The 15,993-nt window shown below is 38.6% G+C and overlaps 1 protein-coding gene across 1 annotated transcript; it reads right to left on the bottom strand.

The window, feature by feature from the left end:
• On the bottom strand, positions 1-15,993 carry LOC126970301 (eukaryotic translation initiation factor 3 subunit L). Its single transcript, XM_050816139.1, has 10 exons — positions 15,805-15,993; positions 15,293-15,391; positions 15,053-15,217; positions 14,145-14,368; positions 9,092-9,224; positions 7,280-7,420; positions 4,094-4,381; positions 2,843-3,028; positions 1,839-2,075; positions 1-171 (listed from the first exon to the last, which is right to left on the bottom strand). Exons 1-10 carry the CDS (start codon positions 15,829-15,831, stop codon positions 37-39), a joined length of 1,635 nt encoding a protein of 544 aa, XP_050672096.1. The 5' UTR covers positions 15,832-15,993; the 3' UTR covers positions 1-36.

Raw genomic sequence — 15,993 nt, 5'->3', positions numbered from 1 at the left:
TTATAATATGATATTTATTTATCACAAAACGCCGCACTAAATCTTAATATGATGCAACTTGCGGTTGAGTTCTTCAAACTTGAGGAGCTTACGGATAAAGAAATCGCCATAGCGGTGTGCTACTTTAGTATCGGCGATGTGAATCATGTCGTTATCGATGTAGAAGTCCAACTGAAACGATAAAAAAATTTATTATAAAACTAATTTATCAAAAATTTATTATAAAACTAATTTATCCAAAAGATCAATAAGTCACATATTGCACAGTAATAATATTATCGTAAGTTAATAATTAGATAGATGGAGATTTTTTATTAATAATTAGAAAGAAGGACGCAATATAAGACTGAGAAAATATCATCATAAAATTCTTCTTAAACTAATAGTGTCCTGTAAAACTGTTTATCTACACCCATGCTTTAAATCCTCTATTAAAGATTTTGAAACAGTTAGCTTATTGCCAACATTAAAACACCCAATGTTCTAATAACCATTACATCATCCAAAAGAGTGTTGTAAGTTGTACTGAATTTCATAACAACACTCCTATGTTTTTTTATATCCCTTCATGCGCAAAGAGTTTCAACATAGAGCCACATTCTTATTGCTCGATGCGTGGTTTCTGTATGAATTTCAAAAAAAGAACATTTTCGTTTACGCGCGCTCCACACTCCCAGAACGTCGCGCGCCGTAAAAAAAAGTAGGTTATTCGAATCCCCGCCATTTTTCTTCGATATTTTTGAGCGATTCATTTTAAACGCTGCAAAAGAACATTATATTCGAGTGAATTTTAATTATTGCACTATACAAAACGTAAATAACTACTAAAATAAATAATTGTTTAATTAATACTTAGTTTATTTGTATATAATTATGATAACAGTAATGAATGATATTAGGTTATGGGCGTAGATAAAATTTTGTATGCAACTGTTGATAATTAGGTATTAAAACACATGTGATACTATTATCAAACTCGGCTTCGCCTCGTGTGATAAATCCACCTTCGTGTTTTAATACACCTTATTACACAACAGTTGCACAAATAACTATTACACAGTTTGACAACAGGATCGTGCGAGTCTCATACAATAAATCCTAAAACGAATGTAACTGCAACATTAAATAACACTTCAATCGTTTTTTTTAAACTTATTTTTGTTTGCTTCCCGTCGGATGGGGTGGTGAAATCGAAACAACTACTGAAGCGGTACCCAAAGGGAGGTAACAGAAAGATTTTGTTTACGGATGTGAACATTTTTACAATTGAGCAACATTTTAACAAACAAAATGACCGTATTTATGCTCAAAGCTCTAATACAGCTTCCCAATTAGTTGACATAGTGCAACATGAGCAATATCCGACTTCAGTGATGGTTTGGAGGGGTATAAATAAAAGGTATCAAAACATCGGCATAAGTATCAAGATACCATTCTAGAGTAGGTAATGAAGCCCCTTAACAATACCATGTTCAACAACCAAGAATGGTCCTTCCAGCAAGACTCGGCGTCGGGTCATAAAGCTCGATCTACGCAGTCTTGGTTGGAAACGAACGTTTCGGCCGTCGTCTAGTCGCGATCTTAATCCACTGGATTATGATTTATAGTCAGTTTTAGAGTACGGCTTGCTCTAAACGACATGATAATTTGGAGTCCCTAAAACATTCCGTGCGTTTGGCAGTGAAGAATATTCCTATGGAAAGAGTGTGTGCTTCTATTGATAACTTGCCTCAAGTAATAAATGTTATAGTATTTTTTTTTTGTTTTAGTATTTATGGCAAGACTACTAAATAAAATACTAATATATAAACGTTAGTGTTATAATTAGAGCCACGCACCTCGGAGCCGCTCTGGAACTTGCCGTCCAGGCCGCTGGGTCCCTTGCTCCACACCACGTTCTTCATCTTGTGCTTGAAGCACAGCAGGTGGATGGCCAGAGCGGCGTGTTCCCGCGCCGCGTCTCGTTCTCCGCCGCCGCGCGCCGCAGACATGAAGGCGGCAAGCTTCGCCATCGGCAGAGTGGTGTACAGCTTCAGGTACGACCGGATCGTGGGCAGCATCTTTTGTTGCCGGACCTGCCCGAACAATCGTAAACTTTAATATCGCCGGAAAATGTGCGCACCCACTGCTCAGCTCTCTTGCAATTTTTTTTTATGAATATAAGGGACGAGACAAGCAGGACGTTCAGCTGATGGTAATTGATACGCCCTGCCCATTACACTGCAGTGCCGCTCAAGATTATTGAAAAACCCAAATATTCTGAGTAGCACCACAGCTGCGCTCGTCACCTTGAGACATAAGGTGTCAAGTCTCATTTGGCCAGTAATTTCACTAGCTATGACGCCCTTTAGACTGAAACACAGTAATGCTTACACATTACTGCTTCACGGCAGAAATAGGCGCCGTTGTGGTACCCATAAACTAACCGGCATCCGGTGCAAAGGAGCCTCCCACTGGTGTATGATATGTACAATAGGCCTGTACTATGTCTTAGATATACGAATGGCTATGAGAGAAAGAAAATGTGTGCTCGCACCCCTCTCTATTGCACCAACAGTTAATATACGAAACGTTACTCTCTCTCTCTCTCTTTCTATCCTCACTTATATCTCCTTATTTAACATTACCACACTATATTACTTTTTTGTCTTACTAAAAGGGTCCTTTTTAGTTGTGCTATGCACATCCATTTCAACCGGAATACATCCACTGCTGGACAAAGGCCTCCCCCAAAGATCGCACTGCCCCCATCCAATGTGCTATACACATGCTAATAACATATTATCTGCCTGTCCTTTTAAATATACAAAATATCATTGGCAATAATAAAATGAATATTTACCTCATCCATGAAGACTTGGGTCTGATGCTTCACAGCATCACGGCCATAGTTGGAGCCAGGCTCTATGGGCGGGGGGCAGGGCGACAGAAACTTGGGGCAAGCGAATGTAAAGCAGCTCTCGAACTCGCCTAGATCACCGTACTGCATCTTGAACATCTTCTCGTGATAATTCTTCTCACGCAGAACCTGAAGTAATGATTTATTAGTTAATTACTATTCAACAAGATTTTAAAATATATTTAGATGAGTTCTTCCTATGAGAACTTGGATTGTTACCAAATTTGAGGTACATATGAATATTTAAATTTTACTATGAGATTCTTCTAATGGGAAATTCACGCGATTTTTAGTCCCAGAGAAACAATTAGAGGAAAATTTAAAGAAAAACACATAATGACTGCTGCCAATATATTTGATAATGTGAATGATCGAGTTCAAAAGATTGTAGTTTTTATAACCTTAGCAACTTTTTATGAACATCATTACGCAGCTAAGACATATTCATAAATTTTTTGTAGGGCAAAGCATACCAATGTTTTTACAAGATCAATGAGATAGGCTACATACCTATAGGTATTGCAAAATTGAAAAGAATCGTTAACAAAAGCTTGCCTCAAGCCTAATTAACGAACAAATTAGAATTTAAATGCAGTTTAATCCAAAACAAAGAGTCTACTTTGTTTCTTGCGCTTTTTTCTTCTTAAGTTTGAGGCATTTATTTTCGAATTAGAGAGGTAGATTGCTAAATAGTAGAAAGTTAAAGTTATTATAGATTTTATTTTATGATATGCTCGCATAATGCCTTTATTTATTTACGGTATGTGTGGATTGATGCATCTACTATACTCAATAACTCTTGTGTTTATTTTTTTATAAATTTACTATTTTTTTTTCTTTTTTTGACTTACTCATGTAAGTCTTTCAGTTTTCGACATTTGAGTATTTTTGTTGCGTCACTTTGCATATATTGTAATTGAAATGATTTGTAAAACAATTAAAATGTACATCTTAAAAGATTGGCAATGAGTTTCTTGCTACTTCTTCTCATTAGCCGTTTACGAAGTAGCGGTAAATTCAATAAGAAACAATATTTTATTTTTTGACATTCGTAAGTGTTATTTCCGTGACCTACATGAATAAAGTGTTTTTGAATTTGAATTTGAAAATATTTTTATGGAGTGATTTTTTTGTCCGTAGTGTGCTGACCGATTCAAATTAAGTGGACCACCTGTTAATATATCTTCTTCTCACCTGCTGTATGGACTCGTCGACGCACTGCGGATGCAACACTAAACAGATGGCCAGCAAGTGGTACATCTGCTCGGTCTGCTTGTTGATCTGGTCGTTCTGGTAGGAGCGCGACGAGAACAGCTGTTTGGTGCGCTGCATGTACAGCAGGGCCGAGGACAGAGTGCGGATGGCGTCGGAGTAGCGCCGCATCATCATGTACGCGAACCCCACGTAGTACGACGTGGAGATCTGGCACGCGGGCACGTGCGAGTACTGGGACTTCTTGTGCAGCTCGATGTTCTCCAGGACCTTCGATAATCATGGAAGATACGTTTATATATTGTTTTTATAGTATTGGTATTTGTAGAGGGGATCCTGTTTCCGCAATTCCACTAAGTTGGGTACATTTTGCGTGCAGTGTTGGCCAGTCATTCCAACCAGTCCAGCTCCTTCCACAATATACATATATTCCTATTCCTTTTATAGTTTAACATAGATTAAGTTCACAATAATATGATAACAAAAAAAAAGGATACTGACGAATTGAGAACCTCCTCCTAAAGTTAAATACCTAAAGTTACATTTATTTCTGCTTATATATATTGTAAAGAAAACTTAAGACGTGGTTTTGGGGTTTATTTAACAACCAATTTCTGCCCAAGGCGTCGTGCGCGTGGATAAAGCAGCAACAGAAACGTGAACCTAACGTAATAATATGAAGCCTATATGTTGTAGCCAACCTCTTGTTAATATTCATGTTAAATAAGAATTAAATATATTCAGTATTTTACCGTTTTGCCCGGACATACGTACTGAGAAAAGAACAATGACGAAGTTTCATACTACATAATATTTGAAATGGAATGGTAGCGTCTCAAGAACTGACCTGTACTAATTAATTCTCTATAATTTTCTGAATCTATTGATACTAAGTATACATTTTCAATTTAGAACCGGGATAATGGAGAATTAAATGATTATTTTGTTTGTTTTTAGGTTAGGTTTTTCTTTTTATTATTTAAGCGTTCTAACTATAATATACTTATCTATTATATTCCAACAAAAACAGCACTGAATAACACTTTTTAAATTCCAAAAATCTTTAAGGTTAGGAACCAGTTACCATAGGCTAATAGCTATTATTAATTAATACCTACTTACGAAACTGTCTACGGTCAACAAAAAACTTTTTGGTCTGCACTTAAAAAACTTTTTGGCTTCAGTATTGTTTGTAGAACACATAGCAGTATTCTGTATTCTTTAAAAAAATATTAAATATATAAGTTACTAGCGTTGTATTGCCGATATTGAAATCGGGATACAAAAGTAGCTGTTGATCGTAGATTGGTGAAAATTTGAAGTTGTATGTATTTTTTTATGCTGACTCATAATCAAACAAATTTAAAAAAAAATGTCAAAAAAATTAAATAAAATTTGGCGTGGACCACCCTTAACATTTGAAAAATGGGATGTTGTCCGATTCTCAGACCTACCCAATATGCACTCAAAATTTCATGAGAATCGATCAAGCCGTTTCGAAGGAGTTTAACTACAAACACCGCGACATGAAAATTTTATATATTAGATAAGTACAAATTTTACTGTTACAATTTTATATAGATTTAAGCTAAGTGTTTTTAAAATGGGTTTAGTTAAAGGAAGTTACTTTTGAGTAACATGTTTTTATTCTTATCAATCTTTTTTATATCATGAATTATGAAGAAAATATATCAATGTTGATTAAACAGTTTGTAATAGTTACCTGATAAGCGACATATGAAAGTATTTTTGGCATAATAAGTGATTGTAGAAGTTTCATGAAATGTCTTTGTCAGAATGCAGGGTGAGTCCAGATGAGGCATGAAAATATTTTATAAAGAAAAACATAAACCTATTACAATAAATTTTAAACAAGTCATGTAGATAATTTTTTTTTTTTCTATAACCTTTATAGGTAACTTTTAACGTACATAAATAAAATTTGAAAAACAAAATTTTATGAACGATGCGGGAATCGAACCCGCGACCTCCCCGTTCCGTGCCGGTGCTCTAACCAACTGAGCTAACCGTTTTAACCTACATATTTTCAATGTTTAATATTGCAAATTGAAAAATGTTATACGGTGGTTAAGTCCATTAAACCTTTACGGCCTTACAAATAAAATTGGCATAAAGTTATAACTAAGCATAAACCAAGAATATGTAAAATGTTTACAAATAGACATTTTGCTTACGAATGGTTTGTTCGGACGTATAACGTTTCCCGCGTTTATTTGCAAGGCAGCTTGTCATTCGAAAAACTTCAGAATTATCATTGTATTTATCTAAACCCATGCTTTAAATCCTCTATTAAAGATTCTGAAACAGTTAGCTTATTGCCAACATTAAAACACCCAATGTTCTAATAACCATTACATCATCCAAAAGGGTGTTCTAGTGTTGTACTGAATTTCATAACAAGACTCCTATTTTTTTTTCATTCCCTTCATGCTCAAAGAGTTTTAACAGACAGCCACATTCTTATTGCTCGATGCGTGGCATCTGTATGAATTTCAAAAAAGGAACATTTTCGTTTACGCGCATTCCACACAACGTCGCGCGCCGTAAAAAAAGTAGGTTATTCGAATCCCCGCCATTTTTCTTCGATATTTTTATTGTTTTGTTTACAAAAAATGAGCGATTAATTTCCAAAAGAACATAATATTGAAATACAAGTGAATTTTAATTATTGCACTATACAAAATGTAAATTACTACTAAAATAAATAATTATTTCATTAATACTTAGTTTATTTGTATATAATGAGTAATGGATGATATTAGGTTACTACTAGGACTGGTGTTTTAATGTTAGCAGTAACCTAAATGTTTCAGAATCTTTTAGAGGATTCATATTTTGGGTGTAGATAGAGTCTTGTATGCAACTGTTGACAATTAGGTATTAAAACACTTATTACACAACAGTTGCATAAATAACTATTACAGTGTTGTCAACGATATTGTAAACATTTTGCATTTTCTTTGGTTAACCATGGTATAAAGTTATAACTGATGTTAACATCAGTTATAACTTTATACCAAGTTTATTTGTAAGGCCGTTACACTTTTGCGTAATAGCTATATCATTTACATACATGCAATAAGGTGCGGCCAGGCCACTGTTTCTTTAATCAATTTTGAAGTTAATAATAAATTATTTTAAATGTACCTTAATGGCTTGGTAGTAGTCGCCGAGTAGAGAATGTAGACGCAGTAGTCCCACCAGGGAAAAGTACCCCAGCATCTTGTACAATGAGTGACGACCAAACTCTCCAGCCACTGAGTCGGGGTCACCACCGGCAGCATAAACCTAAACATAAATTAACCCATGTTATTTTTTATTGGATATTTCACATAATAACCCCCGGCGCATCAAATTTTATTTATGATAAAAAGGGACGAGACAAGCAGGACGTTCAGCTGATGGTAATTGATACGCATTGCCGATTACAATGCAGTGCCGCTCAGGATTCTTGAAAAATCCAAACATTCTGAGTGACACTACAATTGCGCTCGTCACCTTGAGACATAAGATGTTAAGTCTCATTTGCCCAGTAATTTCACTAGCTACGGCGCCCTTCAGACTGAAACGCATTAATGTTTACACATTACTGCTTCACGGCAGAAATAGGCTGGTTCCCATAATCTAGCCGGCATCCTGTGCAAAGGAGCCTCCCACTGGTAATTTTCATTCGTAGTTTCAGTTATTTTCATCTTCATTCAGGGCAGCTTCACTCATCTTATCAAATTATCTCACTATATTTCAATGGGACACCACGGTGGCGCAACCAGTCGCCGCTTCCAACAAAATGTATACACCTCTATAGGGAGTTACTCACCTGGTGTCCGTATGGTTGCGCTACCAATTTATTGGCGACCAGCTGGGACGCGTCATGACTCTGGTGTCTGCATGGTGTGTCTAGTTTGGTAGGTTACGGAAACCACAGTCGGAACAGTGTCCCGGTGGAATATAACCCTTAATGGCGTCTGACCACTACATCGTCTCATATTATGACCGTGTTAGAATCGTGACAGGAAAAACGGTTTCGATCATCCAAAATCACTGTCGCGTGCAATGCCCGAAGCATCAACAAATTTTGTTGTCATAATATGTGATTTGCTGATGATTTGTTCTAGCACAGCATAGTTCGGCTATAGTATGTCGTATTTCAATCCGGGATTAATAAGTTCATAGTACGGTTATGTTATGCCACGATGTTAGTGGGCAGACTCAAAAAAGGCGATGTAATTGTTACTAGTAATTGCAACCATCACGCCACTGAGAAAGCTGTTGGTACTCTCTTTCCTTCAAAGCATCATGACACATTGATCAAGCCAACGAACAGAGTTACAAATATCCTTAGAGATTACATATCATTGCATAAAAATCCATTGACAATATATATGCAGGAATGAGATTCCTAGTTCAAGGGACTACGCGCACTTATTCAGCTCCATTCGCGTTTCGCTGAACAATTTTCGACACACTTATACAGCTCTGCTTCTATCAGCCGCGTACGGCGTCGTAAGAATGAGAATAATAACTTTAAATCACGTCTGCACCCTTTAATCTTTGCGTGCATAATGATTACGTCAAATCAATGTAGGAATTATGTTTTTAAAGTAATAGCCCTCACTTTTAGGATTAATACACAAATAAAATTTGAAAAACAAAATTTTATGAACGATGCGGGACTCGAACCCACGATATTAGGTTGAGCAGGTTATCAACTGTAAAGTAGATCCTGTAGATGAAGCCACAACCTGAGAGTTGAACAAAGCAAACAGAATTTTATAGCGAGGCTGTACTCGAACGGTTAGCTCAGTTGGTTAGAGCACCGGCGCGGAACGCCGGGTTCGAGTCCCGCATCGTTCATAAAATTTTAATTGTGTATCATCAAAATTATTATAATATGAAGTTAAAATATAAGACAGAAACTACAGAAAATTTAACTTTGTTATTATACTGTGTAATACATACTTCAAGTTGTTTTTTAATGTTAGACTTGTCCACCAGTGAATGAAGCACATTCAGAATACACAGCACATTCCATGCTTTATTTTCAGTGTTCAGGGCGTCAATTTCAGCAGGACTTAACTTTGAAGTGCGGGACCTGAAATATAACATAGAAGATAATACTTAAATATTACCAAACTTCTCTTGTTTTAAGCAATATTTAATTATCAAATTACAATGCGGCAATTAACCACAGTTACGACCGTTTTCAATAACGTATCTCTAGTTACGGATACATTGCTGTCACTGTTTAATGACAAGATCTTATCTATCCATAGTTATGTCCAATATAGTTATAGTCCAACTAGCTGACCCGGCAAACGTTGTTTTGCCATATAAATTGTATTTATCTTTTGCTTGCTAGTTGATAAGAGATGGCGCTAGTTGTATTCATTAGTAACAATCACACTTCTTTTATATTTTGTATAATTCACACTATAGTTTTATAAATTATAGCCTATTTGTTATTCTGGTGTGTAAGCTATATTATTGTAAAGTTTCATCAAAATCTATTCAGTAGATTTTGCGTTAAAGAAGTTCAAACATACATCCAGACATACAAACTTTCACATTTATAATATTAGTAGGATGCTTTATGTTGATAGGTTATTGAAATGTAAGTAAGCGTAAAATAATAGATTTGTCTACCTGTAGTAAATTAAACTAAGGATAGATAGGTTATTGAAAACGGCCGTAAAACATGTAAGGCGCTACCTCTACGAATGTGTGCATCGCTACGGCTCGCTATTAATCTTCGCTGGACCATCGCGACTCGATCTCATTGAAGTGGGAGAGTCACGCTGCCGTCTTATGACGTCAGCACAATCGGGCCAGACTCGTCCGGGTTAATTACCACACTCGCACAGAATACCGGCGTGAAGTAGCGGCCTAGTGCCGCTATGTTTCGCATAGGTTAGTGTCGAGGACCGGAGGCCATCCCTTCGCCCCCCCAACAAAATATGAGAGCGGTCCGTAAAAAGATATTACCCCAGGAGGGTACCGGCTCTACCAGAGCCGGAGAATCCCTCCCCGAGCACTCTCGCTCGGGCTGCCCTCGTATTCTGGGTTGGGCACAGAACCGCGCATGACCGATGACAAACGAGGCAGTAACACCACGGCACCCCGCTCCACGCTCAACGTGGACTTTTGCAATATCAGGGGAATTCACTATAATTTAAACGCCGTCCACCACCACCTTGAGACGGCGCAGCCGGCCTTGTGTTTCCTTACGGAGACGCAGATATCTCGACCTAGCGATACGTCATATTTAACGTACCCCGGGTACAAAATTGAGCACAACTTTTTGCCTCATGCCGGGGTATGTGTGTACGTTAGGGAGGATATCTGCTGTCGCCGTCTCGGCAATTTTGAGGGTAGGAACCTGTCTACTCTCTGGCTCCGCGTAGATTTAGACGACCGCGTCCGTATCTATGCGTGTGTTTACAGGTCCCATAGTGGTAACGCAGAAACCGATCATCTCATGGGCTGCGTTCAAGCGGCAATTGACGACGTGCTTGCACAGATCCCCTCCGCTGAAATCGTAGTCTTGGGTGATATCAACGGGCACAATGCCGAATGGCTTGGATCACGTAGTCTGTGCATAATTTTGCATTGGCGTATGGTCTGTCCCAATTGGTTGAGTGGCCAACGCGGCTCCCGGATGTGGGTAGCCACATGCCGTCCTTATTAGATCTTCTGCTGACTACACATCCCGATAGTTACCAGGTCTTTGTCGACGCCCCTCTTGGAACGTCCGACCATTGCCTGGTCAGGAGTGTAGTACCTATCCGACGCCAACGTCGCAGACCACCAGCGACCCGCCGCGTTTGGCACTACAAGTCAGCAGATTGGGATAGGATGCGTTCCTTTTTTGCATCCTACCCTTGGGGCAAGGTTTGTTTCCCTTCGGATGATCCTAGTGCCTGCGCCATTGCAGTAGCCGATGTGATACTGCAGGGCATGGATATTTTTATACCAAGCTCTGTAGTACCGATCGGTGGCAGATCACAGCCCTGGTTCGATGCGTCAGTTAAAGCAGCATCTGACTGCAAAAAACAGGCGTATCGAACTTGGGTTGCGGCGCTGGGCACAAAGGATCCGAACTGCAAAGTTCTTAAGAGGAAATATAACCGTGCCTCCAGATTTTTTAAGCGGCAAATCGCCCGTGCGAAGTCTAAGCACGTCGTCAAAATCGGCGAGCAGCTTTCCAATTACCCGACCGGAACACGCAAGTTCTGGTCGTTGTCGAAAGCTGCTCTTGGTAACTTCAACCAGCCGTCCATGCCGCCGTTGCACATGAGGAATGACACCCTGGCCCATACGGCAAAAGAGAAAGCCGAGCTCCTGTGCGCTCTTTTCGCCTCCAACTCGACTCTTGACGACAACGGAAAAACACCGCCGACCATCCCGCGGTGTCAGAGCTCTATGCCTGAAGTACAGTTCAGACAGAAAACTGTTAGGCGAGCTCTGTTTTCGTTGGACGTCAGGAAGTCGAGCGGGCCGGATGGCATTTCTCCAATCGTGCTTAGAACGTGTGCCTCTGAGTTGACGCTGATGCTAACGCGTTTATTCCGGCACTCTTATTCCAAAGGCGTAGACCCTGACTCATGGAAGTCAGCCCTTGTCCATCCGATCCAAAAAAAAGGAGACAGTTCGGATCCGGCGAATACAGGCCTATTGCTATCAGCTCCCTGCTCTCCAAAATCATGGACAGCATAATTAGCCGCCAGCTTTTACTATACCTAATGGGTACCAGTTGATCAACGACCGACAGTACGGCTTTCGCCATGGACGGTCGGCAGGTGATCTTCTGGTATACCTAACACATAGATGGGCGGCGGCTATTGAAAGCAAGGGGGAAGGCCTGGCAGTTAGCCTGGATATAGCGAAGGCCTTTGATCGTGTATGGCACAAGGCGCTCCTCTCAAAACTTCCATCATTTGGGCTTCCCGAGAGCTTGTGCAAGTGGACCTCCAGCTTCCTCACTGGGCGTAGCATACAGGTCGTTGTTGACGGATATTGCTCGAACCCGAAGCCCGTGAATGCTGGAGTGCCCCAAGGCTGTGTGCTATCTCCTACGCTGTTTCTTCTGCATATCAATGATATGTTGGACACCTCCAACATGCATTGCTATGCAGATGACAGCACTGGTGATGCCGTATACACGGGCCATGCAGGTCTCTCTCGGGAAATCGTCGACCAGTGCCGGGAGAAACTTGTGTCTTCTATCGGGTCCTCTCTCGAGAAGGTCGCGGAATGGGGTAAATTGAACCTTGTCCAATTTAACCCCCAGAAGACTCAAGTTTGCGCGTTTACCACTACAAAAACCCCATTTGTCGTATCACCGCTCTTCGAGAACACTTCTCTTAAAGCCGCGCCTAGTATCGGAATACTGGGTCTCGAAATCTCGAGCGATTGCCAATTCCGTGGGCATCTGGAGGGCAAAGCCAAATTGGCTTCGAAGAAGCTGGGCGTCATCAATAGAGCACGGCAATACTTCAAGCCGGCCCACATTCTGGCGCTGTACAAAGCGCAGGTCCGGCCACACATGGAGTATTGCTGTCATCTCTGGTCTGGTGCACCCCAGTATCCGCTCGATCCATTTGACCGCGTGCAACGTAGAGCAGCTCGAATTGTCGGGGACTCAGTGCTCTGTGAACGGCTGGATCACTTGGCGTTGCGTAGAGACGTCGCTTCATTGTGTGTCTTCTACCGCATTTATCACGGGGAGTGTTCCGAAGAGCTGTTTAACTTGATTCCTGCCGCCAAATTTCACCTTCGCACGACACGCCACAAGTTACGATATCATTCCCACCATCTGAATGTGTGGCGGTCCTCCACAGTGCGGTTTTCAAGAAGCTTTCTCCCTCATAGAGCTCCTCAAGGAGCTTTCTTCCACGTACTACAAAGCTGTGGAATGAGCTTCCTTGTGCGGTGTTTCCGGGACGATACGACATGGGTACCTTCAAAAAAAGCGCGTACACCTTCCTTAAAAGCCGGCAACGCTCTTGTGATTCCTCTGGTGTTGCAAGAGAATGTGGGCGGCGGTGATCACTTCACACCAGGTGACCCGTACGCTCGTTTGTCCTCCTATTCCAAAAAAAAAAACAACTTGAATAACAATCACGCTCAAAATGTGTCCGAAGCAAAACTCTGCCCACGCTTCTATTATGCAGAGTTTCGTTCAATTGTGTTTCGCACGGGCTTTGAATAGAACACTATGTGTAGCGTATAACAAAGAGTTTGGTGAAACAGCCTATGCAAACTTGGATGGAGTGTCGTATTTCAGGTAAGTTCGTTCATCTTTAAATTAACAAATTTGTGTAACTAACTTGACGTTTCTAATCATTTTGCTAAATAATTACTAAAACAATTACATTGTTCTTGCTTTGAACATTACTGGCACAAAATAAGGTTTTAATTCGAATGAATGTTTTAATGTTATCTATATAAGTTAATGTATACCACGCTGTCCGGACATTTTTAGACAACCTTTTAATAGGCGATTGGAAGTCTAGTTGTATCTATTATCAATGCTCGTTATACAATATTGTCTTCTTGAAAGAGTTTGTTTAAAAGCGCGATCGGCGCGCTCTGAGCAGTAGGCGACCCTATCTGCAGAGACAGGCCTCGGTGATACTTTAACGTTTTGATCACATTGTCACTCGTATCGCCGAACTCGCATGTGGAAGTGGCGCTTAAGGGGTGAGGACTGTACCTACATGTCAGCCCAAGTATAGGCTGCACTGCTTCATAATAATATACAATCGGACATAATATGAAAATAGCTAATGTAAACTAGTCACACCATATATATTTCAGTTAATTGTCAAATTTTTTCACCCACATATGCTGTAGAACTAAATCTATTAGCTTATCCTTGATTTACCATGGACACTCTAAAACACAGGCCCACAGATAAATAATTATGAGTTTTAGAAAAGAGCTGGGACATCACTCAGTGTGTAAATGTTGATAATACTTATTTAATTAAAATAGAAAGGTTCAATAATAATACCTGTACTGTGCAAATGATTGAAACTGGTAAACAAATTCATCTACCAGCTCCCAAAGCCATTGGTCTGGCAATTCTAAGGGTACCGGAGTCTCAGCAGACAGTATGTAATTAAACAAATCACAGTAGTTGTAGAATGATAAGAATCGTTGCTCCGGCTTGGGTCCTCCAGGTACACGGGCATAGATATCCCGAAAGTATAACTCTTTATAGAGAATCATAAACACCTAGAGATATAAAACAAAGCATTATAAAAATATGAATCACACTATTACAAATAATAAATAGCTTTTAATAACTATATTAAATTCAAGCTAAATATTTTATTTTACAAAAGAGAATATTTAACTTACTAAATAAACATCAAAAATTTAAGAGACATTTGAAATGCATTCTTTAATTAAAAATAGAGAGAATTATTAAGTAATTTAAACAAATCAGAACTTGTCAGTGTTGATTTCAAAGTATTAATAAATGCAATGATATATTCGTCAACATCCACCACAATGCATCGTAGAAAATCTTACATATGTTTCATATATATTATATAGAACTTCAAACAATCAATGACTTAATTAACCGTACATAATTTAGTTTACTTTACAGTAGTTACTACCTACAGTAGATATGTTTTTTTTTATTGATTTCAAATCAAATCAAGCACATAATGTAGTAATGATTTGATAAATTTCCATCAAGTGAGCCCAGCATCATCTATAAATTGCTGACTAATTAATGAATATGTATATAATCTTCTACTGGAAAGACAGAAACTTATTTTTATTATATGACAATACTTTTTCAAAAAGACAATCTTGGACTGACAAACTTCAAATTGTTTTCTATGGTTCATGTGGTATACATGAGGATTGCTCCAATTTAAATATAAAATATAATTACTAAATTCTCACTTGATCATTGTCTACTAGAGGAGCCACTTCTTTTTCATCAGGCCATGGAGTGTTCTCAAAATATTGTTCAGTCAACTTCGGAAAAGTGTTCTCATAAAGATTAAGAATTTCATATGTAACACCCTCGTTTATCATGTTTCTAAAGTAAACAAGAAATTTCTTAACCTGAAAATGTTATATTATTAGTTTCATAAATGAATAACTATTAAAATAAATTAAATTTTGTGAAATATATTTTACCAATTCTGGCATTTGATAGTAGGATGATCTATCAAACTCAAGGTCATATTGAGGATCACCTGTATGTGGTTCATAATCACCATATGATTCATAGCCACCCTGAAACATTTATAATATCATTAAGTAGGCATTTGAAGGAAACAGTATTATCACAGTGAATATTCATGAAGAACCAGAATGTCTCCAAATTATCACACATTTTATCTTCAAAGACCACATAAACACTGACATATACAATACTATACTCGAGTACTTACAGGATGTATAGGTAAGCACAGCCTGCTTAAAGATTCTAGATAGAATGAACCTACACTGATTGATCTACCTATATATAAATACTGTTGGGGAATATTGTGAAATCATCAACTGAATATTTGAATACTGTTCTTTTATAAAAAATATTCTTTAAACAAAATTGTTAAATATTTATTTTACATATATCAGAGATGCAACAACAAGGTTATGCCATGCAATCAACGATACAAATGTAAAATGAGCTGTAATCTTCTTACCTCGTTATAATCATCACTGGAATACATCTTTTTACGTAATACTCAGGATAAAACAATAAGACGTTATTAAACTTTTATAATGGCTATGCAATTAACATTCGCGAGATTGAATCCTCAATCCTAATTCCTGACAAACTTTATTTATTCTACTACAAGTACTTTATCTATAGTAGGTTGTAGCATTGTTAG

This window comes from Leptidea sinapis, chromosome 20, assembly GCF_905404315.1.
Source record: "Leptidea sinapis chromosome 20, ilLepSina1.1, whole genome shotgun sequence".
Classification (NCBI taxonomy): Eukaryota; Metazoa; Arthropoda; class Insecta; order Lepidoptera; family Pieridae; genus Leptidea; species Leptidea sinapis.
The sequence above is the reverse complement of the archived record's forward strand: the minus strand, read 5'-3'. Positions and strand labels throughout refer to the sequence as shown.